Here is a 25,710-nt window from a genome sequence, read left to right on the forward strand (position 1 = left end):
TTTTTTTTATAGAAAACCGAAGTAACCGATTACCGAACCGAAAAACTGATTTTTTTTTACCAAACAGATTCAAACTTTTGAACTAACCGAAAACTGAACTTTTCGGTTCGGTTTGGTAAGTTAAAAATCCCAGCACTGATTTGGTAAGTTAAAAATCCCAGCACTGATTGGTCCTGATACTGAAAGGTCAGAGATGAACTGTATAATACAAGTAAAAGAGCCATAGATGAACTGTATACATCAGATTATGCTGTATTCATCTTGCCGCCTTTGTCAGAGAGCTAGAGAATGAATACTACATTATGTGTCGCTTATAATTTGATGTTTAGCCTGGCTTGTAGTCGTACTATTAGTTGAAATGTGATCACTTGACTTTGTGCAGTATATGGTTCTAATGGATATGTATCTTTACATATGCTCCTTTAAATTGCAGTGCCTTGTGATTGATGAAGCTGATAGGATTCTGGAAGAAAATTTTGAGGAGGACATGAATAAGATTCTAAAAATTCTACCAAAGGTAAATTACCTCCTATCTATTTCAAAACCTCTGATTGGTCGGTCAAGCGGCTTCTTTCATGTTTGCAGATGACACTGATGTTGCCAAAAGAGCTTGAAGCAACTACCAAATAATGTTTGTCAAGACTTGTCTTATTCATATTTATTTGATGGCAGTCTTAGGGATTCTATAGCTTTTTTTCATAAATGAAACACTTTATCTAGAAACAATCTGTTTTGCTAATCTTGAAAATAATTTTGTAGATTGAGATTGTTTCCTAAGGTATACAACAGACTCTAATGAGGCCTAATCTTATAGATTTAGTTCTACTTCTTCCATGAGTAATAATAGCATCTTCTGAGCTTTCAACACAACAGGAGATCCTTTTTTGTTCTCTCTCCAATCTGTTTACATCTCAAGCTCATCTTCTAAATCTGATTTTTTTTATCTTCTCTGGAGGGAAAAGTGAGAGAAACCTAACAATCTTAAGTCTCAGTCAATGATAGTCTGAGATAAACATATTTTACTACAACCACAATGGTTTAGTGTGGACTTGTACTTGAGACACTAAACTTCCAAAAAGAAGTAACCATAGTTTGGATTTACAAAAAGGGCAATGAAACTCCACGCTAACTTTGACTACATGACTTTCTTGGCCTTCTTGGGAAGCTTGCGGTGCAAGTTAAGATCAATTTGGACATCTCTCAGCTCGCTGCGAACTTTGGCCAGATGCTCAGCGGCCTCCTTCACCTCCGCTGCATATCTGTCTCGTGAGATTCGAAGACGCAACTTATCGCTAGCCTCCTGCTGCAGTTCAGCTTCAAGCTTAAGGACCCGCACCTCCAGCAACTTCTTCTCTTCGTTGGCCTTCTTGAAAAGCTCACGCTGAAAGTCTAGGTCGATCTTGGCCTCTCTCAGTTCGCTGGAAACATGCGTCAGTTTCTCAGCGGCCTCCTTTGCCTCCGCTGCATATTTGTCTTGAAGGCGCAACTTCTCGCCTTGCAGTTCAACCACCTTGGTCTGTAGCGCCGCCTTTTCTTCCAAGGCCACCTCCAAGGAAGCACGCAAGCTCTCGGCTTGCTTTTTTATAACGGATGGAGAGAATTGTGAGCTTAGCCTCTCTAATGCACCTCTAATAAGCGGACAAACAAACTCACGTCAGACTCTGAGGATAAGAAGTTGAGAGAGGGAAGCAGCTTACCTCCTGAATAAAAGTGCTCTCTAGAACTTCTTCTCCGTCGTCGCTACTACTACTGCTTGTCTTGGATAAAGAAGTTTGTGCAGAAGCAAAGTTAAGGAGACAATGAAGAAAATGGACAAAAAGAGAAAGGTGCTTAACTGGACTACAAGGAGTTTTTGCCTCCCACGGTAACTCATCTGCAAGTGAAGGCCAGTATGCGCATACCCTCTTGCGTACCTAAAACGCACAAAGAATCATATGAGTCTTTGTCAAACTAGTGCCAACTAGTAATAAGATGATATACCGCTTCTATGACACGACATTTAGACTCATATGGGTATTCTTCAAAGGAATCTTGAATTTGTTTCTCTTCAAGCAAAACTTGGACACACGCCAGTGAAGACTTTGCAACTGACCCAAGATTGTACCCTCCATCTAATGCCATCACAATCTTTCCTTGTGCAAACTCCATCAGCTGAGAGATAACATATTGAAGAAGCTCAGGGCTAAAGAACCAAGCCAAACCAATCAGTACACTAAACACAACGCAAACCTTCTTCAACATAACTGAATATCCATATGGTGTAACAAAACAACCCCCACGCGGATCACCAATAGCTGTTTTAAGAGGAGGAGGTTTAAAAGGTTAAACAGACAAACAACTCTTAAGATGACATATTCATGCAAGACTTCAAAAATAACCTGCATCAAATCCAGCTGAAAGCAAAATAAGATCAGGATTAAACTCTTTGGTCACAGGAATCAAGATATGGTCCCATACAGCAATATAATCTTCATCTCCACATCTTCTTCCTTGCTCCCATGGAACGTTTATGTTAAACCCTTCCCCTGCTCCTTCCCCAACCTTGTCATAATCTCCATCATCTCCCGTTGGATAGAAGCTTCCATCATCATGCCTAGTCCCAAATGCATTTCCAGTCAGGTTCCAAGCATAAACATCACATGAAAAATAGGTATAAATTTGGCTACAAGCAGCGCTGAAACACACGGCCACAAACACACATACCTATGAACAGAGAACACTAGTACACGAGGATCTTTCCAGAACATCTTCTGTGTACCGTTTCCGTGATGGACATCCCAATCAACAATCAGAATTTTCTTGACAGCCAGATCTGGCTGCATTCAAGAAAAGCAAAAAGAGCTTGGCAACACACTCACCATACAAAAGAACTTTAAAACTATGTTAAAAGGAAATAATAACATTACAAGAGTCAATACAAGTGCTTACTCTTTGGTTTAGTAAATAACTAGCCGCAACTGCAACATTGTTGAACAAACAAAACCCCATGGCTTCATCTGCCTCAGCATGGTGCCCTGGTGGTCTAACAATAGCAAAGCCACAATCTAATTCTCCTTCTGCAACTTTCTCTGCCACCTGTTAAGTTGCAAGGAGATACTGTTAAGTGTTAACTATCCTCCAAGTCATTTATATGCATCTAGTATTACTATTACCTCCACAACAGATCCAGCTGCAAGATATGCAGCTTCTGATGAACCTCCGTTAAGATATATTGAATCCAACTTCGAAGCAATCTTGTTTCTCCGAGAATCTTTCTTCTTTGTGCTTAAACTCTTAACTAAATTAACATGTTCCTTTGTGTGAACCAGTTGAAGATGCTTATCTTCCGCTTTGCTACCACCAAGAACCACACATCTACAAGGAAGAAAGGCAAAAACTTTCTTATAAGCAAAACAACTAACAGCAAAGCAGCAAGCGAGAAGGAAGAGAGAAAAGGAGGAACCTTTGAGCGAGACCAGTGAGCTGAAGCTTCGCCCAGATAGCTTTGATGCGATTAGGACACTCTGGATGGTCCTCACCGTCAGGTGTGTCGTGTTTGCACATCCTCTCGTCGTATAAAAGACCAACCTTTCGCTTTCTTGATTCGCCGGCCATGGTCGTATTTTGCAGAGTCTTAAAGAAGACAAGACCGGAGGGAGAAGAAGCTGAAGGGTCTACTCATGTCTGAAGCTTCTTTATGTCTTAAAACTTATTTTTCAATTTGTTTTTCTTTTTTTGTTTGGAGGGAAAGTGAGAAACCTAGCTTGTTAACCAATAACAGTCCGACACGTCACCTTTTACCAAAACCAATTAGCCGGTTGAACCGGATCAATTGAACCCTAAGAAATTAATTTAAAAAAATTGGTGATATCAAACTGCAAAGTCAATGATGTTCTTTAAGATCTCTGGTTAAAGTTTGGTCACAAACATTTTAATATGCCTTCACAAAAGAAGAGTCTGTGGTTCCAACAAACACTCAAAAAGATTCATTATGTACCTTGACAGGATTCCTTAAGCATGCTCTTTGAAGTTTCTGAACCTACAAGGGGCCAAAAACAAGAGTTTAATGAGCCGATCGTTCTCAGGACAATTCAAACTCCACCAATACACTTGGATAGATCAGAACAACCTTTTTAGTCATAGTTGCTGAAAAGAGATATGTTTTACGGTCACGAGGGATCTCTTCCAGAATCTGGTTAAGAGACTTCTCAAAATCTTCATTCAGCAGTCTATCTGCTTCATCAAGAACCTGACAGAATAATATAACGTCAAGTAAATATAAAATTAACCAAAACTAAAAGGGACAATAAGGAGAAGCTTAAGTATAATACCAGATACTTCAATGTGTTGAGAGAAAAGCCTTTGGTGTCCGACATTGTATAATACCAGATATTTCAATGTGTTGGAGAACATTAAAAGATACTTCGCTTTTTCAGGCTGCAAGGTGCATGTCATCTTCTAAGCTCTTTATTGGAGGTGAGTCACGTCTCTTGTGTTAAGCTTTTTTTTTTTTTTTTTTTTGCTATGTTCTTGCTAACATTACTATTTTCATGCTAAGTTATTGAATAGGGGATGAATGAGGATAGCTTAAGATAAGCTTTCAGCAAATACGGTGATGTCGTTGAAAGTAATTTAACTGATCTTGTTGTGTATGGTTTGTTTAGTTGCCTTGTGTAGTTTGTTACTTAACACTGTCTCTGTGTGTTTTTAATACAACGAGGGTTATTTTGGATCATGAAACTGGTAGGTCTAGAGGGTTTGGATTTTTATTACAGCGAGGGTTGAATATTTTGAAAGAGGAATAATGTATGTGAGTTTCTAGGTGTTTGGTTGGGTTAACTTTCATTGATAGTATTCACTATCTTCTCTGTCATCTATGTTGGTTTGAATTAAGAACATTTTCCCTCTTTAATCTGATGATTTAATAATCCTTCTCAGGATCTCCATGGCCGGATTGTTAAAGTGAATTATGCTCATGATAGAACAAGTGGAGGTGGCGGCTATGGAGGATATGCTGGTAACTATGGAGGTAATAATGGCAGCTATGGAGGCGGTGGTGGTAACTATGGATGTAATCTTGGCAATTATGGAGACCGTGATGGTAACTATGGAGGTAATCTTGGCAATTATGGAGGCGGTGGTGCTGGTGGAGGCGGTGGCTATGGATCTAGCGGCAGCGCTTATGTTGAGGGTTCAACTGCAAATGCAGGTGCTGGTGGTGGTTTTAATGGAAGTAGTGGTTATGTTAGTGGCAAAACTTACGGTAGCAACAATGGTGGATTCTCTGGAGAAAACCCTGTTGCTAACGGCTCTCAGTTCGGTGGTGACAGTACTCAGTTTGGTGTTGGTGGCGAACAGGCTCAGTTTGGAGGTATGGAGAAAACTGAGATGGAGAATGGACCTGTGGGAGATTTTGCAGATGACACTGATGTTGCCAAAAGAGCTTGAAGCAACTACCAAAAAATGTTGTCAAGAATTTTCTGATTCAGTTTTATTTGATGACAGTCTTAGGGATTCTATAGCTTTTTTTTCATAAATGAAACACTTTATCTAGAAACAATTCTGTTTTTGCTAATCTTGAAAATAATTTTGTAGCTTGAGATTGTTTCCTAAGGTATACAATGAGCTTTTTGTTTCAGCCAGACTCTAATGAGGCCTAATCTTATAGATTTTCTTCTGAGCTTTCAACACAACAGGAGATCTTTTTTTGTTTGTTCTCTCACCAATCTGTTTTATCAGTTGCTTCTCCATTTCACTCACAATCAATGAGTCTTTACAATCTCAAGCTCATCTTCTAAATCTGAATATATATTTTTTATATTCTCTGAAGGGAAAAGTGAGAGAAACCTAACAATCTCAAGTCTCAGTCAATGACAGTCTGAGATAAGCAAATTTTACTACAACCACAATGGTTTAGTGTTGGACTTGTAGTTGAGTACACTAAACCTCCAAAAAGAAGTAACCATAGTTTGGTTTTACAAAAAGGGCAATGAAACTCCACTCTAACTTTGACTACTTGACTTTCTTGGCCTTCTTGGGAAGCTTGCGGTGCAAGTTAAGATCAATTTGGACATCTCTCAGCTCGCTGCGAACTGTCGCCAGATGCTCAGCGGCCTCCTTCACCTCCGCTGCATATCTGTCTCGTGAGATTCGAAGACGCAACTTATCGCTGGCCTCCTTCTGCAGTTCGCCCTCCAGTAATCTCTTCTCTTCGCTCGCCTTCTTGAAAAGCTCACGGTGAAAGTCTAGGTCGATCTTGACCTCCCTCAGTTCGCTGGAAACTTGCGTCAGATGCTCAGCGGCCTCCTTTGCCTCCGCTGCATATTTCTCTAGGGAGACTTGAAGGCGCAACTTCTCGCTGGCCTCACCTTGCAGTTCAGCCACCTTGGTCTGTAGCGCCGCCTTTTCTTCCAAGGAAGCACGCAATCTCTCGGCTTGCTGCTTACTACTATTAGCCCCTTTATCCCACATCTAACAAACTCAAGTCAGTCTCAGAGGATTAGAACTCAAAAGGGAGAGAATGAGAGAGGAAGCAGCTTACACCCAGGAAGATACATTGCATTTTGCGGTGAAGGTTCGGTAGGATTTCATCAAGGTTTGGCTAGAAAAAAAAACAAAAAGAAAAAAGAAGTTCAAGCAGAAGCAACGAGTCAAGAAAAAAAGACTAAATGAAAATGGCAAATGGGAAAGGTGCTTTAACTGGAAGAGGAGCTTCCGCCTTCAACTGTATTTCATCTGCAAGTGAAGGCCAATATGCGCATAGCTTCTTGCGTACCTAAAACCCATATGAGTCTTAGAAACTAGTGTACATATGCACTGAAGAAGATATAGAAGAGAGCCATACCGCTTGTATGACAGTACGTGTAGAGTCCCGTGTGTATTCTTCAACGGAACATTGAAATGGGTCGTCTTCAAGCAAAACTTGGACACACATCACTGAAGACTCTGCAACTATGTCAAGCCTGTACCCTCCCTCTAATGCCATCACAATCTTTCCTTGTGCAAACTCCATCAGCTGAGACAACATTTTGGTGAAAACATATTGAAGAACCAGCCAAACCAATCAGTACACTATAAACACAAACCTTCTGCAACATAACTGAATATCCACCTGGTGTAACTAAACAGCCCCCAAGCGGATCACCAATAGCTGTTTTTAAGAGGAAGTTGAAAAGGTTAAACACATCTTAGAGCATCTCCAACCTTACTCTATTTTTCACTCTAAAATAGAGTTTAGAGTAAAAAATGCTTCAATGGTATTCTATTTCTCATTCTATAATAGAGTGAAAAATAGGTTTACTCCAAATATAGAGTAATTTGTTTTTTGTTTGTTCATCACTCTGTTTTTTACTCTAAAATAGAGTACCATTGGAGCAAATTCAAACTCTATTATAGAATTACTCTATTTTAGAGTAAAAAATAGAGTAAGCCATTGGAGATGGTCTTAAGACAGACATATTCTTGCAAAAAAAAAAAGGCTAAAATAAATACCTGCATCAAATCCAGCTGAAACCAAAATAAGATCAGGATTAAACTCTTTGGTCACAGGGATCAAGATATGGTCCCATACAGCAAAATAATCTGCATCTCCACATCTTCCTTGCTCCCATGGAACGTTTATGTTAAAACCTTCCCCTGCTCCTTCCCCAACCTTGTCATAATCTCCATCATCTCCCCTTGGGTAGAAGCTTCCACCATCATGCCTATGAACGGAGAAAACTAGCACACGAGGGTCTTTCCAGAACATCTTCTGCGTACCGTTTCCATGATGAACATCCCAATCAACAATCAGAATCCTTTTGATACCTAGATCCGGCTGCATTCAAGAAAAAGCATTTTTAAAACTATGTAAAAGGAAATAATAACATCATAAAAGTCAATGGACATCCTTACTCTTTGGTTTAGTAAATAGCTGGCAGCAACAGCTACATTGTTGAACAAACAAAACCCCATGGCTTCATCTGCCTCAGCATGGTGCCCTGGTGGCCTAACAATAGCAAAGCCACAATCTAACTCTCCTTCTGCAACTTTCTCTGCCACCTGTTAAGTTGCAAGGAGATACTGTTAAGTGTTAACTATCCTCAAAGTCATTTATATGCATCTGGTGTTATTACCTCTACAACAGATCCAGCTGCAAGATAGGCGGCTTCTGATGAGCCTCCATTCAGATATATGGAATCCAACTTTGAAGCAATCTTGTTTCTCCGAGAATCTTTCTTCTTTGTGCTTAATCTCTTAACTAAATTAACATGTTCCTTCGTGTGAACCAGTTGGAGATGCTTATCTTCCGCTTTGATACCACCAAGAACCACACATCTACAGAAAAGGAAAGGCCACAAGACCCATTTGACTAAAATTTCAGCAACAAACAAACAAACAACAACAAAGCCGCTAGAGATGAGAGAAAGTAGGAACCTTTGAGCGAGACCAGTGCGCTGAAGCATCTCCCAGATAGCTTTGATGCGATTAGGACACTCGGGATGGTCCTCACCGTCAGGTGTGTCGTGTTTGCACATCCTCTCGTCGTATAAAAGACCAACCTTTCGCTTTCTTGATTCGCCGGCCATGGTCGTATCAGGGAGATGTGTGCACAGTACTCTTTATCTTACTAAAGACAAGACCGGAGAGAGAGAAGAAGAAGCTGAAGGGTCTGTCTAATCATATGTCTGAAGCTTCTTTTAAGTCTTAAAACTTATTTTTCAATTTGTTTTTCTTTTTTTGTTTGGAGGGAAAGTGAGAAACCTAGCTTGTTAACCAATAACAGTCTGACACGTCACCTTTTACCAAAACCAATTAGCCGGTTGAACCGGATCAATTGAACCCTAAGAAATTAATTTTTAAAAAATTGGTGATATCAAACTGCAAAGTCAATGATGTTCTTTAAGATCTCTGGTTAAAGTTTGGTTACAAACATTTTAATATTGTCTTCACAAAAGAAGAGTCTGTGGTTCCAACAAACACTCAAAAAGATCTGTCAAAATTTCTCTTAAATGGTCAAATTGCTAAACCGAGATATGTACCTCTCTATCTAAGCTAGCTAGCTGCTTCACACCGTGACTATACTTCAAACCTGAAGATGTTTGTTTATCTAGCTCTCCAATACGGTCTTTCTCCTGAAGATCAACAAGGCCTTGAGGAGGTTGGTGTCCATATCATCCTAAAACCAGGAGGTAAACTTGAGGAAGTGCTTTGTGATACTGCAATTGGCTGGAGAGTTAGCCCTAGAGTCTTCTGGTCTTCAGGGTCTATGTCCATGTCAACAACATTGCCATCATCAAGGTGATGAGAAGTTCCTGGAACATGTGCTTGTGAGTTTTTGTTATGGAGAAAGAAACCCCAAAGATAGTTTTCTGTTTTATGCTGCTTCTTGATGAAAACTGCAAACACACAAAAACATATGTTTATTATTCTTGAGGCCACTGAAAAATTAAGTACAAAAACAAGAATAGGCATACATACACTGGGAGGTCTTGTCCAGTAGTGTTGAGGAGAATATCAACAACTCTGTGCCGTTTACACTAGCTTTGATCATAGCCTTGCGAGTCGCCATGGTCTCAAATAGATGAGCACGTTCCCGTTTAGACCTAAGTAAGAATGAGTTGTATAAAACAAGAAGAAGAAGAAGCTTGTCCATTGTAGAAAATGTTTTTTTTAGTAGTACCTTACTGTTTCCTTCTCATCTAAGAAAAAGTATAATTCCACATCTGATAGCTTTGGGATTCTACCAAACAACACATTATTCAGAATAAGGCCTATAGGAACCAGTTCCACCTCAAGAAATATAGGCATCGCCATTGAGAGTCTCAGTGCTTTCCTGCTGATGTTGGATGGTGGATTAGCCCAAAACTGGCAGTCAAACTCCGGAAAAAGCGTGGTGGAATCCACCATGCGTCCCCTGGTTGAAAGAAACAAGTTGATCAATATAACAGCAAAGCTAGTGACTTGTGAAGGTATAATAGATCCTATTAAGATCTTGTTCAAGCTTCTACACCTATATATCTTCACTTTCAACAATGTAGCATATGGTTAATGGTAAGGCTTGCACTGACAATTCTAACAAAACACGTGTGTAGTTCAAAAGACAGTTTGAAGAAGTAACTCACTTCCAAGTAGGGAGCAAAGCTGGTCGATATAGAAGCAACTCTGAGATCCTTTCTTTAGATGTTGATCGACATGTCTCCTTGGAACCATGATCTTTATCTTTATCACCAGCTTCCACAACTGTCTCTAGAAAAAAAAAAACAAGAAAACCCACAATTTTTTTGAAGTCATCCAGTGAAAACAAGTTTGGCTTTCAAAAAGAGAAGAAGCACAAAAGTATCACCTTGTATTGTATGTATTGTTGCATCAGTAGTATCTTGTTGTCGAACTCTTGAAGGAATCTGAAAAGCACGTGGACTAGGAGGAAGCTTCACTCTTGAACGAGTCTGCAAAGCACGTGGACTAGGAGGAAGCTCAACCGTCCTAGGTTGAGAGAGACTTGTTGGATTGGTTCTCTGTCTCACTGTTGTTGGATTCATACTCGAAGCAGCTCGAAGACCACACACAATTTCTTTTCTCAAACCTGGTGCAGGACGGGCAGGGACAGGTCTTGGTGGTTCATAAGTGGGACGAGGTGGGACAGGTCTTGGTGGTTTAAAAATTGGACGAGCCGGGACATGTCTCGGTGCTTCAAAAGTAGCAAGAGCAGGCTTAGGTCTTTGTGATTCAAAAATTGCAGGAAAAGGCTTAGGTGGTCTTGATGATTCAAAAGATGGACGAACAGGCTCACGTCTTTGTGATTCAAAAGTTACACGAGTAGGCTCACGTCTCTGTGATTCAAAAGCTGCACGAGTAGGCTTAGGTCTTTGTGATTCAAAAGCTGGACGAGCAGGCTTATAAGGTCTTGATGACACAGAAGCTGGAGGAAGAGGCACTTTACTGACACCAGAATGTAGTTTTATAACTTCCTCTGGAGCGATACACTTCACCTTTGAAGGTCTAGGTATAGGATTCCCTCTAGCAACCGGGTTTGAAGATTCAACCCGCAGCTTACTCCTTCCAGGGACCACTTTGATCGAATCTGAAGGCAGTTTGCCTTGACCAGGACTCATTGCTTACAAAACCAGCAACCTGCCACAAAAAAAAAACAAAAACTAGTCAAAACCAAAAGAATCTAGAGAGTTATAATAATAGTATTGAAACTCAACTCTCAAGGGAGCTAAAACATCATCTACTTCAGAAACCTTCTATAAGCCAACACTATCTATGAAACCCATGTCACAAAATCTAAACTTTCTACCAAAACCTATGTACCAAAACAAAGAAACCAAAACCCTAGAATCTAATTCAATAAGAGAGAGTTATAATCGTCCTGCTACTACGGAACTCAGCTCTAAAGGGGTTTAAAACGGCAGAGACAAAAGTTAGGCCAACACTAAACCTTTCCACCAAAAACAAGTATAGAATCTATGCACATGGCGAATCAGAGAAGACAAGAAACCATCAAAAGCACCAAAAAACAAGTTAAAACCAAACCCAAACACAAGAACAACCAAAGTTAAACTAGCAACCTGCCACAAAGAGAAAAACGAAACCCCAACCAAAACACTAGTCAAAACCAAGAATCTAGAGAGTTAGAATCGTATTGAAACTCAACTCTCAAGGGAGCTAAAACATCATCTGCTTCAGAAACCTTCTATTAACCAACACTATCTATGAAACCCATGTCACAAAATCTAAACTTTCAACCAAAACCCTAGAATCTAATTCAATAAGAGAGAGCTGCTACGTACCAAACTAAGCTCTAAAGAGGGTCTAACCTTTCCAGACAAAAGTTAGGCCAACACTATTTTATTGAACCCATGTTCACAAAATCTAACCTTTCCACCAAAACGTTATAGAATCTATCCACAGAACGAATCAGAGAAGACACAAAAACCCTAGTTTTGAAAGGCTTGAGTTTTGGTTCTTTCTTCCACATAACGAACAAGGCAATGTAATAACAACAAAGAGGGTCTCACCAAGTCGACGCCTTTCTTCCTTATCTTCACTTCTCAACCTGATTTGGATTCAGAACAAACCCTACAAAACCCTAAACGAAACCCACATTGTCAGTTTACGAGTGACGAGAAGTGCAGATACAGAGGAGTAACAGAATCAGCCAATTTCTCTTTGTTTCAGAAAAAAAAAAAAACTTTAACTTGTGGTTGCTTGCGTTGTACGGAACATTGAAGAGAAAGAAGAAAGTGATTAAACAAAACAAAACAAAGCTCAGAGGAAACCCACTACGAAAAGCAGAGTAAAACGATGGCAAAGATTGAGACTTTATATACAAAAACGGTTCAGATTCGTACCGTGAAACTCAGAAGCGAAGGGAGAGAGTGTTTAACGTTGAAATGAGAAAAGAGAGATTGTAGAGAGAGAGAGAGAGAAAGTGGACTGGTGTGGTGTGGGGAGGTAATGTTAGTGAGAGAGAGAGGGGGAAAGTGGGAAACAAAGAAGACGACAATATTATTATTAAAGAAAGAATAAATTTCATTAGTAGTCCTTAGCTTTCATTTAAATACACAACTACCCCTCGTATTGTATCAAGTATTACTAAAAGTTCATCTTTTACTCGTCGCCAAGTTGTTCAGTAGTTTTTACTTTTGGGCAATTTTGTTACTTTTTGTCTTTAACTGAAGAAAAATGCCCATAAACTTTTGATAATTGCAAATCTATACATTATGTGATACTTAAGGAATTGTTCTCTTATGAAGAATGAGAATCAAGTTTTTTTTTCTATGTCAATAAATTTTCCTACAATTTTAACTGTCTTTCTATGTTTTCCGGGTTATGCTATTATTATCAATCGGAAAACACAGAAACAAACAAAAATTATGGAAACAAATTCTTACATGAACGCATCGAATAAACTTTCTTCGGAGTTATATAAGAGAAATCTATTAAATAGTGTATTACTCTTTTAGTTCAACATATTTTATGGTTTATACTTAATTTACAAATTTTTATATTTTGTCCCATTTATTTTTAAATTTTGACCATTCATCACAGTTTAATTGTCTTTCTATGTTTTGGGTTCAACTATTATTATCAGTCAGAAAATACATAATTCAAACCAAAATTATGGAAATAAATTTTTATATGAGCGCGTCAACTTAATTTTTTCGAAGTTATATAAGACAAAACTATTAAATATGGTATTACTATTTTAGATCAACATATTTGGATTATACTTAATTCACAAATTATCCTATTTATCTCATTTGTTTTTAAATTTTGACGTACGATTTAATTTTCTTTCTATGTTTTCTGGTTCGATTATTATTATCAGTCAAAAATACATAATTCAAACCAAAACTACGGAAGTAAATTTTTACATGAGCCCATCAATTAAACTTTCTTCGGAGTTATATATATGAGAAAAATATTATATATGGTATTACTCTTTTAGTTCAACATATTTTATGATTTATATTTAATTCACAAATTATATTTTATCTCATTTGTTTGTAAATTTTGACCATTTAGTACAGTTTAATTGTCTTTCTATATTTTTGGGTTTGACTATAAATATGAGTCGGAAAATATATAATTCAAACTAAATTACTGAAATAAAATTTTACATGAGTGCGCCAATTGATTTTTCGTAGTTATATAAGAGAAAACTATCAAATATGGTATTACTATTTTAGTTCAACATATTCTATGGCTTGTAAATTTTGACCATTCAGTACAATTTAATTGTCTTTATATGTTTTTGAGCTCAACTATTATTATCAGTCGGAAAATACATTATTCAAACCAAATTACTGAAATAAATTTTTACATGAGCGCGTCAATTAATTTTTGGGTAATTGCGGTGGATAACCAGAGAAATAAAATATATTAGCTGAATGGTTATGCTACTGTGTGAATTTCTAAATCCCAGTATTAACCCTACAACCAGGTATGAATGCAGACCTGACTGTTCTAGTTGTTGACCCTACATGTAAGAGAATAGACCCTACAACAATCTAGTTCACGCGACTGAATATGTATAGAATTGCAATTTTTAAAACTCATTATTTCCAAAGTCTTCGTCTCTCCCATTTTTGTTTTGGTCTATAAAAAACACAGTTTGGATCTTGCATCATCGAATGTATCATGTTCTTACCTGGTTTGAAGACCTAAATTGAAGATGGTGTCCGCTCGGCTTATGGTTAAAAGTTTTGGATTTAGAATTTAGTGTTTATTGTTTAGTTGGGTTTAGGATTTAGGATTTACGGTTTAGTGTTTATGATTTACGGTTAAGAGTTTTGGGTTTAGGGTTTAGAGTTTTGGGTTTAAAGTTTATGGTTTAGTTGGGTTTAGGGTTTCGTATTTTTGGTTTAAATTTTAGTATTTAAAGTTTATGGTTTTGTGTTTCGGATTTTGTTGACGGCGTTTATGATGGTATTTTTTTTTTTTGGATGTCACTTTGACTGGTGATAAGAACAAAGGTGAATTTAAAACTTCATCATAGGTGAAATCAAGCTTTATTTTGTTTTTCAGCTAGTAATAAAAGACTTTTTTTTACTGTTCGCCCCTAAGTAAATTGTGTGTTCAACTCTAAAAATGCTAGTTAATAAAAATTTGTCAATTTATATTTCTTTTAAAAAAGTAAAAAAAAATATTAATTGCTAAATTTTTTTGTAACTTATTAATGTAGTCAATTAAACTCTAAGTTTTAAATTTTAGGATTCGCTCCTTAGAATTTATGGTTTAGAATTTTGCCGATGGTGTTTAGGATTTAGGATGCTGATACTGATGGCGTTTAAGGTTTATAGTTATGCTGATAATATTAACAATGTCAACTTTTTTTTGACAAGTATTTTCTAATTATATTTATTTTCATAAATAAAATATGGTTTTAAATTTTTTTATTGCTATGTGATTGCAAATGTTGACTCGTAAAATAACTCATAAAACAACACAAGTATTTTTTCAAACTCATAAAACAAATAAATTTAGATATGTTTCAAAGAAAAAGAAAAATAAACTATGTATTAAATCTGACACATAGTCTGACAATTGCAGACCTACCTATCCTACACGCTAAGTGACTTTAGGACAAGAGGGTAACTTCGCTTTGTTCCACTTATCCAACTACCTAAATAACTATTTTATTGCATACATTCCTAAATATCTTCTTATTCATGGTTTTCTAGCTAATTAGGCCTTAATTTTTCGTAGTTATATAAAAGAAAACTATCAAATATGGTATTACTATTTTAGTTCAACGTATTATATGGCTTGTAAATTTTGACCATTCAGTACAATTTAATTGTCATTCTATGTTTTTGGGCTCGACTATTATTATCGGTCGGAAAATATAATATTCAAACCAAATTACTGAAATAAATTTTTACATGAACGCGTCAATTAATTTTTTCAGAGTTATATAAGAGAAAGCTATCAAATATGGTATTACTATCTTGGTTCAGCATATTCTATGGCTTGTAAATTTTGACCATCCAGTATAATTTAATTGTCTTTCTATGTTTTTCGGTTCGACTATTATTATCAGTCGGAAAATACATTATTCAAACCAAATTACTGAAATAAATTTTTACATGAACGCCTCAATTAAGCTTTTTGGAGTTATATAATGAGAAAACTATCAAATATGGTATTACTTTTTTAGTTCAACATATTCTATGGCTTGTAGATTTTGACCATTCAGTACAATTTAATTGTCTTTATATGTTTTTGGGTTCGACTATTATTATCAGTCGGAAAATACATTATTCAAACCAAATTACTGAAATAAATATTTACACGAGCGCGTCAATTAAGTTTTTCGGAGTTATATAAGAGAAAACTATCAAATATGGTATTACTATTTTAGTTCAACATATTCTATGGCTTGTAAATTTTGACCATTCAGTACAATTTAATTGTCTTTATATGTTTTTGGGTTCGACTATTATTATCAGTCAGAAAATACATTATTCAAACCAAATTACTGAAATAAATTTTTACATAAGCGCGTCAATTAATTTTTTGTAGTTATATAAGAGAAAACTATCAAATATGGTATTACTATTTTAGTTCAACATATTCTATGGCTTGTAAATTTTGACCATTCAGTACAATTTAATTGTCTTTCTATGTTTCTGGCTCGACTATTATATAAGAGAAAACTATTAAATATGGTAGTACTATATTAATTCAACATATTTTATGGCTTATCCTTGATTCGCGAATTATCCTATTTTATCTCATTTGTTTGTAATTGTGGCATTTTAACTTTTACTCAAAATGGATGAAAAAACAAAAATATCAATATTGTAATTTACATATGAACATTTATGTAACGTGTATAAATATTCTATTAGATAAATACTTCATCCATTGACGTTTTAAAGTATTTTTTTAAATAAGATGACATTTTTAGTTTTTAGTAAAATTAATAAACTTTTAGTGCTAATGGCTCTTTAAATTATTTAGTTTATTTTTTTGTAATTGAAATGGGATTACTTAAATAGTTAATGATGTTTTTGTTTAGAAAAAAATATTTTTTTTTAAAAATATTTTTTTTTCAATCGATGTGCACAACTCTAAAACTCAAATGTAGTTTTTAGTTTTGTTAGTTAAGCCAAATAAATAAAAAGCTGAAGGAGTATCAAAATTGCAAATGGAGTTCATTTAAGAGTGGGTTCACCGACTGGTCCCCTCAATCCTTGACAAAGGCAGACGTAGGTTACTATATTTGGTAACAACGATTGATGAGTAAAATCTGTAGTCACGAAAGCCTGCCTCTATCATCTTTCTTTGTAACAAAACAACTTTAAAATCAAATAGTCTTTCTCATCAGTCATTTTGCTTCACAGAGTATAGGACACACAGAGAGGTAATTTAAGAAGACAAGAATATAATAATATATACGTTGAGTAGAGTGTAGCTTAAAATCATAACAAAGAAGTGGAATCTCACTTTTTGATAGTAACTTGTGATCCAAGGAAAAAATAACTTCGTTGTATCACAGTCAAATGGATGAAATATACTTACACACAAGACGTCAAGACCTATGTACTAATCGTTTATTTTATACCTATCAACTGAACCGTTTCTTGATTTACACTTAGGTGAGGCACTCCTGTGAAAGATTTGATCCAGAGAAGAGAGATCAGATAGTGATCTGTTTGCCCATCAACTGAAACGTCCTGCGTTTTTTTGGTTGATGCTGTTCGTTGTCTTGAGATGAGTCATTGAGTACCGAGGAAGTTTCTTTAGCTGCATAAACAAAATTAGAACCTCATTAACACTCCTTTAAGCACTTTGATTATTAATAAGCTAATCAAAGGCAAGTAGTTAGCAATAGTAAGCCACTAGAGGTATGCAAGAGAAAGAGAGTGAGATGAATTTCATCACCTAGTGGACTTGTATGTGGCTGCAAAGGCTTTCCGCAATCTACAACTTCTTCCATACCATTAGTTCTTAACATGGCAGTATCATGATCATCTACTCTGGAACTTTGATCCTCAGCAACACCAGGTATGAGCAATACGCGAGATGATGAACGACACGCTTCACATATCCAAATGTGAGGGACAGATGGTAAAAACACTCTTGCGCAATAACTGAAACAGAACAGCCATGCAACATTTAGAAGATGAAACGTCTTAGACCAAAGATCAGAAGATTGATTTGTTGGTTATAGAGTATCATTACTTACGTATGCTCGCGAGTATCTCTGCACTTGAAACATACCATCATCAAACCCACAACGCCCACACTTCCACATATCTCACACGTCTCCTCCTATGCATAGCAACACAGTCATATATATTTAGCAAATTCATCGTTTGAAAGCAAAAAAAAAAAAAGCAGTGCAAGATTCAAAAAGAATTGCATCGAAGCAGAGTAAATAAGAACGCACGACTCTCAAAATCAACAACCCTAACGAGTAAGGGCCTAAAGATTCTAATTCTCAGGTGTGGACTTACTCTGGATTCTTGCATCCCTTTCTTTGAGGAAAGAGACGAACTTATGGGTTGATCTTCGTTTACGTCTCTCCTTTTCATTTGTTGTTCTTGATCCAAAGGTCTTCACTGGCGTCGCCTGTAACGTTGTGCCGATAGTGGCAGATGTGGTTTCTATAGAGAAACAGAATATACAGAAGATAGAAACAGAGCGCTAAATCTTGACTTGATCATATAACAACCATGTTAAAAAAATTAAAAAATGATTCTTCTAAATCTTTAAATTCGTTACCTCCTGAATCGTCAATTGCGTATTTTTAAACTTGTTTAGTTATTAACTAATCTAAATTTTACGTTTTTTCAGAATTATATAAAGTTAAAATAAAGAGAATTATCTAAATTTTCACATTTTCAGAACCAATGTTAAGCGTCTGGTAGATATTGTCATTATTACACATTATTGACTCATTAAGTTGCATCTTATAATTTGTCTTTACGCATAATATTTCTTTTTGTAACAAAGTAGCAAGTAAAAGACATTTTTAAGAGTATCTCACTTCTCTAGTAAGATTACTTGCGAGCCAAGAAACAAACTTTTATTTATTTATTTTTTTAAAGAAACCATAAAATTCAGATATTTTTTTGTAACAAAGTAGCAAGTAAAATATATTTTTAAGAGTGTCTCACTTCTCTAGTTAGATTACTTGCGACCCAAGAAACAACTTTTATTCAAAAAAAAAAAGAAACCATAAAATCCAGAAGTCTCTGACAACAACCACTCAGCTCAGCTACACATCTCTCTCTAACAAAAGCATTTACTTTGCAGATTCTGAATCAGAGGGCGTGTTTGAGTCTGGTTGTTGATTACTCTCTGAGTCTTTTTCTTTTTGGTTTAATCGCTGAGTCTTCATTACCAGAGTGCTCGCTTCCAGTGCTCTTCCAGTGTTATACGCACGATTAAGACGAATTGAGTTACCAGTGTCATTAGGACCTTTAGCAAAGCCACGCTTAATGAAGAGTACACGAATTGAGGTACGGCACTTTTCACATATCCACTTGTCAGGTACAGTTTTAAAAATCTCCTTTCCGCAATAACTGAAACATTACAACAAATAAAATCAAAAATTTTGTTAATGATTCAAGTTAGAGGAGGAGGAGGAATCATGAATCCTAATACGTACATATGCATTCCTGCGACTTTGCAGTTGAAGCAAGTCAGCATCCAATCTTCATTTGCATTACTTCCGCACCTGTTACAGGGCTCCTTCTCCTACAAACAATAACAAGACTAATCAATAAACTCATTTTCTTTATATCAATGTGTACCAATAACGCTTCTTTACCTCATAGTTGGTAACGCTTTCCTCTCTAGAAGAAGAAGAAGACGAACCGCTTCTTTTGTACTCCTTTACTTTTCTTTTGTACACCATTAGTATCGATCAAAGAAAGAATAGTTTCAGTTTAAGAAGAAGATGATCGTTTTCTTGGTATGCAAGAAACAGCTTTTGTTTTCTTGTCTCTCTCTGAAGAGCCTTTGATGTATTTATATAGGGAAGAGAAGTTTAAATATACGTTGGCACAATCTAATCAATAGTTTTGACTATATTCATATAATTTAATTGTACTTCTAGTCAATAATTTTGACTATTCACACTTTTTTTTCCGATTCGGATTAAACAATTATTATCAATCGGAAAACACAAGTTCAAACAGAAATCACAGAAACAAATTTAAGAGCATCGATTAAAATTTCTTCTAACTTTAATTGTACTTCTAGTCAATAATTTTGACTATTTACACATTTTCTCGATTTGGATTAAACAATTATTATCAATCGGAAAACACAGTCAAACATAAATTACATAAACACATTTAAGCGCATCGATTAAAATTTCTTCTTATACAACTTTAATTGTACTTCTAGTCAATAATTTTGATTATTCACACATTTTTGGGATTCAAATAAACTATTATTATCAATCGTGAACACACAAATTCAAACATAAATTACATAAACAAATTTAATCGCATTGATTAAACTTTCTTTTTATACAAAATCTGTATAAGAAAATGTATTAAATATGATACTATTCTCTTAGTTCAACATATTTTATGGCTTATACTTAATTCACATAGTATCTAATTTTGTATTTTTTTTGTTTTTTTTGGCAATTAACTTCTAATCCTGAATAAGGTGAAAATTTTCAAATCTAATAATATAGTAATTTTACATCATGTAATTTGTATATAAAATTTTGGTTACATAAATATATGTAAAAATTTCAGTATAAAAGATGAATAGTTTCTCAAATATATTTCATATGTCATATCTCTTTTATGATGTAATATGTTGCAAATCACTATCAATAAAATAAAATGTTAAAAAGATGTAAAATCTTAAATGAAGTTCTTTTAATATTGGGTGTACCAATATATATGTTACTATATTTGGTATTGGATTAGTAGTCTTTCTCATCACAGAGTGTAGTAGCAAGGAGACATAGGTAATTAAAGAAGACGAGATATACATTGAGTGTGGCTCAAAAAGATGATAAAAAAAGTTCAATCTCACTTTTTGAGAATAACTTTTGATCCACGGAAAAGAAAATTTTGTATTACAATCAAATGGTATATACACGACACCTTTGTTCTAGTCGTTTCTTCTGTATTTCTTTAAAAATCAAATTTTGAAGATTTAACAAGACCATATCAGTTAGTTCTCGAAAGATTAATTTTGGAAACAATTGACAAGGGGGAATTGTGTGTTTTAATCTTATTTAGTTATAAATTTATCTAACTTTTTTCAGAGTTATCCATAAGTTAATATAAATTAGAGAAAATTCCTTAAAAATACACAGACTAATTTTCATTTGCTAATAAAATACACTAACTATTTTGGATCCCCGTTTAATACACGAACTAATTTTTATTGCTTATTAAATACACAAACTTTTGAAATTCGCAGATTTTACACATCGTTTTAAACGGCTAACTATATTTTACGAAAGTATTGACGACGTTAGCTAGTGTTTAATTAAACACGTGTTTAAATTATAAAAAGAAAATTCCTTTAAAATACATGAACTAATTATTATTTGCTAATAAAATACATGAACAATTTTGGATTCCCGTTTAATACCCAAACTAATTTTTGTTTTTCATTAAATATACAAACCTTTGAAATTTGTATATTTTACACATCGATGTAGATGGTGTCGACTATGTTTAACAGAAAATGACGTTAGTTTTAATTAAACATGTCATTAAACTGTGAAAAGCACACTCATCCTCAACCAAAACCTCTCAAATTTATTGAGCCCTAATTCAAGTTAGTTTCAATTCGAGTTTGGCAATTGGCACCCTAATATGTTCCAACCTCTTTTATTCTCCAAACTATGTTTTTTTTTGTTATTCTTCGCTTTGATTTCCCTTTATATCTCTTCGAATTGGAGTCGATTCCCCTTTAAACACTAACACGAAAATTTCATATTTTCAGAATCAGTATTAATCGTCTGGGAGATATATTGTCAATAGTCACTAAATCTTGAAATTGTATCTCTAAACTGTCTTGAAATCATGTACCGTTTTTTTTGGGTAACGAAGTAGCAAGCAAAGGAGAATGTATAAGAGTACCGAAGCAAATGACCATCAAAAAAGTTTAATCTCACACTTCTCTAGTAAGATCACTTGCGACCCAAACAACAAGCATATTTAAAAACAAAAAGAAACACTAAATCAAGATCTCTCTCACAACCCGCTAAGCTCAGATTGACAACTAATCTCACTTATCAAGTAAGACCACTTGCGAACCAATAAACAAACTTACAAAAAAAAAAAAAAAGAGACCCCTATATCCAAATGTCTCTGACAACCACTCAGCTCAGCTACTTTTCAGATTAAGAATCAGATTGTTGATTACTCTCTGAGGCTTCGTCATGGTTAATGAAGATTACGCCACGTGAGGTGCGGCACTCTTCACATAGCCACACGTCAGGTACAGCTTTAAAAAGCACCTTTGCGCAATAACTGAAACATTACAACAAATAAATCAAGATCCATGTTAATGGTTAAGTGGAGGAGGAGGATGAATCATGAATCCTAATATGTACATATGCTCTCGTGTGACTCTGCATTTGAAGCAAGTCATAATAAAATCGTCATTTGCATTGTTTCCACATATTTGACAAGGCTTCTTCTCCTACAAACAATAACAAGACTAATCAAGAAACGCATTTTCTAATTCATCAATGTGTACTAATAACTCGGTTTAATAGCTTCTTTACCTTATAGTTGGAAACGCTTTCCTCTGTAGTAGAAGAAGAAGACGAACCACTTTTGTTGTACTCCATTAGTATCGATCAAAGAAAGAATAGGTTTCGGTTTAAGAGGAAAGAGGGAAGAAAATGATCGTTTTTTAGAACGCAAGAACCAGCTTTTGTTTTCTTATTTCTCTTTGAAGAGCCTTCCTTTGTTGTATATATATAGGGAAGCAAAGTTCAAATACTTCAGCACAATCTAGTCAATATTTTGACTATATTCACACAATTAATTATGACCTTTTCACAAATTTTTCCGATTTGAGTTAAACTATTATTATCAATCGGAAAATACAGTCAAACTGAAATCACAGAAACAAATTTGTGCGCATCGATTGAACTTTATTCGTATACAAGAAGTTGTATAAGAGAAATGTATTAAATATGATACTATTCTCTTAGTTCAACATATGTTATGGCTTATAATTTATTCACAATTATCCCATTTTGTCTCCTACTTGTTTGTATTAATTTACATTATGTAATTTGTATAGAAAATTTTGGCTACATAAATATGTAATATTTTCGTATCAAAAGTCGATTAGTTTTTTTTTTTAAATTTTTTTTCAAGTTTCAAAAAACTATTAGTTTCTCAATTATATTTTCATATGTTGTATCTCTTCTATGATGTAATATGTTTAAAATCACTATCAATAAAATAAAATGCTAAGAATATATAAAATTTAAAATGGAATTCTTTTATTATTGGTCCACCAATATATATGTTTATATATCTGATACTGGTTCTTTTGTTACGGTTTTATTTTCCAAATCACCTCAAATTTGGATAATATAATATTTTTTTGAAGTAAATAAAAGAAGTCGATATATTTTTAACATGGACATAGATACTAAAATGTTGTAACCAAAATAGTAGAATTGAGTTCTTATCTTTAATTTTAATTTTACCTTGTCAACTAGTCGTTATTTCAAGTCTTCACATCTGCTTTCTTAAGTTGTTATCCCATATTTTATTCTTATATTTTGCTCAAAAAATGCCCATTTTTTTCTTATGTTTTTTATGTAAAAGTATGCAAAAGTATTGAAATAATTTAGATTATCTTTTAGACTTTTTGTAATATATAAATTATTGGAAACATTCCTTATTTTCATTTTAAATAGTTATAAATTTTAATAATCAATATTTAATAAATAATAAATATCTCATTTTGCCCTATTTGTTTGTAATTTTGGCATTTTAACTTCTAGAAATATTGTAATTTACATTATGTAATTTTTATATAAATTGTTTGCATATGTAAAAATTCAAGTGTAAAAAGTGAATAGTTTCTCAATTATATTTCATATGTCATATCCAATATGTGGTCATGTAATATGTTTCAAATCACTATCAATAAAATAATGTGTTAAAAATATATGACATTTGAAAAATGAGTTCTTTCAATATTGGATCTACCAGTTTACATTACTACATCTGATATTGGTTGTTCTATTTGGATTTAAATCATCTAAGTTTGGATAATATAATGGCCTTATGATGTTGAAAAACGAAGTGAGTATTTTGTCGTCAAAGAAACTCTATCATCTTTCTTTTAAATAAAACAACTTTAAATTAGTAGTCTTTCTCTTCAAGATCATTGGTTCACATATTATAGTAGCAAGGAGATACATAGGTAATAAAAAAAGACAGAATATAAGTTGAGTGTGGCTCAAAATGATGATCCAAGAAATGCAATCTCACTTTTTGAGAGTAATTTGTTATCCAAGGAAAAAAGAATTGCATCACAATCTAATGGATATACACAAGACCTCTGTTCTAATCGTTTCTTCTGCAATTCTTCAAAAATCAAAATTTGAAGATTTAACAAGACCGTATTAGTTAGTTCTTGAAATATCAATTTTTGAAGATTTAACAAGACTTCAATCTTGGACACAATTGACAAGACGGAATTGCGTATATTAATCTTGTTTAGTTATAAATTTATCAAACTTTTTCAGAGTGATCCATTAATATAAGTTATCGAAAATTTCACATTTTCATAATCAGTGTTAAATTAATACTATAAGTTATCTAAAATTTCACATTTTTCAGAATCAGTCTTAAGCGTTTGGTAGATATTGTCATTAGGCATTTACTCATGAAATTGTATCTATAAAACTGTCGTTGAAGCATATACTATTTTTGTAACAAAGTAGCTAGTAAAGGAGAATGTACAAGAGTTCTGAAGCAAATGACCACCAAAGAAGTCTAATCTCACTTATCTACTAAAGTCTAACTTGCGACCCAAGAACCTCACGTTTTAAGAAACAAACCCTGAATCTATATGTCTAGCTTCGCACATCTCTCTGATAACAGAAGAAGAAACGGAGAATGTTCAAGAATACTGACGCAAATGAAATAACCATCAAAGAAGTCTAATGTAAAATCACTTGCGACCCAAGAAACAATCCTTTTTAAAAAAAGAAACCCTAAAATCCAGATGTCTCTAACAACCACTAAGCTCTGAGAAAATCATTTACTTTGAAGATTCCGAATCAGAGGGAGCGTTGGAGTCTGCTTGTTTCTTCTCAGGAGATGTGTTGATGGACGCTGCAGAAGAAGCTGTGACAAATCAAAAGACACATCAGTTTCTTGATTTCATACTCAGAGAAACTAAACCATATACACTTAATAAGCTAATGAGATTGGTCTCGTTACCTTCAGGACTTGTAGTATGTGCCTCTGATTCTGAAGGTTGATTAGTCGCTGAGGTTTCATTACCACTGTTCTGAGCATCCACACGACTACTGCTTGATGAAACAGAATCATTAGGAAGTACTGTCTCATTAGAATCTTCAGGCTTAACTTCGACTACGCCAGGTAAGGTACGGCACACTTCACATAGCCACCACATGTGCGGCTTATAACACTTCCTTACATCATCGTCATCCTCGTTACTTCCGCATATCTTACAAGGCTTCGTATTATTCTTCTACAGGTTAGCAAAAATAAGAACAAGAGTAATCAAGAAACGGTCTCAAGAATCATGATGATCGAAACGTATGTAAGTAGTGCGAAGATGCTTAGCTTCTTTACCTTATAGTTGGTAACGCTTTTATCGGTAGAAGAAGACGAAGAAGGAGGTAGCGGTGTTTCTGATCCAGTCTCGGACCCGCTTCCGTTGTCCTCCATCAGTATCGATCGTTTTCTTGGTGCGCAAGAAACAACTTTTGTTTTCTTCTTTCTCTCTGAAGAGCGAAGACGAACCTCTTGTGACTTCTCTCGGAACCTAAACTTGAATCTTTGATGTGTTTATATAGGGAAGCGAAGTTCAAATACGTTGGCACAGTCTAGTTGTTGTATTGAAAAATACGTTTCATCAACTGTGTTAAAATATCTGTTGAATAAAGTTTTTTACTTAACATTAAAGTTAACAGCCTAGTCTAAAAGACCAAAGACATATTAATTTATTTAAATTATAACATGTGCGTATACGTTTCTGCGTTTTGTTATTATGTTAGGCCAGCTCCAATGGGACTGCAAAACA

At 34.8% G+C, this 25,710-nt stretch overlaps 6 protein-coding genes and 1 pseudogene across 6 annotated transcripts; 1 reads left to right on the forward strand and 6 right to left on the reverse strand.

Annotated features, from left to right (window-relative positions):
• Positions 1-1,135: 1,135 nt before the first annotated feature.
• Positions 1,136-3,594, reverse strand: LOC106380111 (histone deacetylase 5-like). The gene is made up of 9 exons (XM_048749255.1): positions 3,443-3,594; positions 3,153-3,354; positions 2,929-3,075; positions 2,704-2,816; positions 2,379-2,593; positions 2,230-2,294; positions 1,981-2,151; positions 1,698-1,913; positions 1,136-1,576 (listed from the first exon to the last, which is right to left on the reverse strand). The coding sequence occupies exons 1-9, from the start codon at positions 3,592-3,594 to the stop codon at positions 1,136-1,138; spliced, it is 1,722 nt and encodes a 573-aa protein (XP_048605212.1).
• A 782-nt stretch (positions 3,595-4,376) lies between these two features.
• On the forward strand, positions 4,377-5,427 carry LOC125582517 (annotated as a pseudogene).
• A 473-nt stretch (positions 5,428-5,900) lies between these two features.
• Positions 5,901-7,418, reverse strand: LOC125575446 (histone deacetylase 18-like). The gene is made up of 4 exons (XM_048748406.1): positions 6,824-7,418; positions 6,680-6,754; positions 6,521-6,580; positions 5,901-6,450 (listed from the first exon to the last, which is right to left on the reverse strand). Exons 1-4 carry the CDS (start codon positions 7,004-7,006, stop codon positions 5,992-5,994), a joined length of 777 nt encoding a protein of 258 aa, XP_048604363.1. The 5' UTR covers positions 7,007-7,418; the 3' UTR covers positions 5,901-5,991.
• LOC125582518 (histone deacetylase 5-like) lies at positions 7,248-9,831 on the reverse strand. Its single transcript, XM_048749256.1, has 7 exons — positions 9,641-9,831; positions 9,439-9,563; positions 8,395-9,356; positions 8,094-8,295; positions 7,873-8,019; positions 7,471-7,795; positions 7,248-7,252 (listed from the first exon to the last, which is right to left on the reverse strand). Exons 3-7 carry the CDS (start codon positions 8,544-8,546, stop codon positions 7,248-7,250), a joined length of 831 nt encoding a protein of 276 aa, XP_048605213.1. The 5' UTR covers positions 8,547-9,356; positions 9,439-9,563; positions 9,641-9,831.
• Positions 9,100-12,144, reverse strand: LOC106379002 (vegetative cell wall protein gp1). The gene is made up of 6 exons (XM_048749257.1): positions 11,982-12,144; positions 10,304-11,091; positions 10,083-10,206; positions 9,641-9,874; positions 9,439-9,563; positions 9,100-9,356 (listed from the first exon to the last, which is right to left on the reverse strand). The coding sequence occupies exons 2-6, from the start codon at positions 11,070-11,072 to the stop codon at positions 9,100-9,102; spliced, it is 1,509 nt and encodes a 502-aa protein (XP_048605214.1). The 5' UTR covers positions 11,073-11,091; positions 11,982-12,144.
• Positions 12,145-21,759: 9,615 nt separating this feature from the next.
• On the reverse strand, positions 21,760-22,255 carry LOC125582519 (inactive histone-lysine N-methyltransferase 2E-like). Its single transcript, XM_048749258.1, has 3 exons — positions 22,190-22,255; positions 22,016-22,104; positions 21,760-21,932 (listed from the first exon to the last, which is right to left on the reverse strand). Exons 1-3 carry the CDS (start codon positions 22,253-22,255, stop codon positions 21,803-21,805), a joined length of 285 nt encoding a protein of 94 aa, XP_048605215.1. The 3' UTR covers positions 21,760-21,802.
• Positions 22,256-23,988: 1,733 nt separating this feature from the next.
• Positions 23,989-25,355, reverse strand: LOC111202743. Its single transcript, XM_048749259.1, has 3 exons — positions 25,260-25,355; positions 24,882-25,155; positions 23,989-24,785 (listed from the first exon to the last, which is right to left on the reverse strand). Exons 1-3 carry the CDS (start codon positions 25,353-25,355, stop codon positions 24,700-24,702), a joined length of 456 nt encoding a protein of 151 aa, XP_048605216.1. The 3' UTR covers positions 23,989-24,699.
• Between the last annotated feature and the right edge of the window lie 355 nt (positions 25,356-25,710).

Source organism: Brassica napus, chromosome C2, assembly GCF_020379485.1.
Source record: "Brassica napus cultivar Da-Ae chromosome C2, Da-Ae, whole genome shotgun sequence".
Taxonomy (NCBI): domain Eukaryota; kingdom Viridiplantae; phylum Streptophyta; class Magnoliopsida; order Brassicales; family Brassicaceae; genus Brassica; species Brassica napus.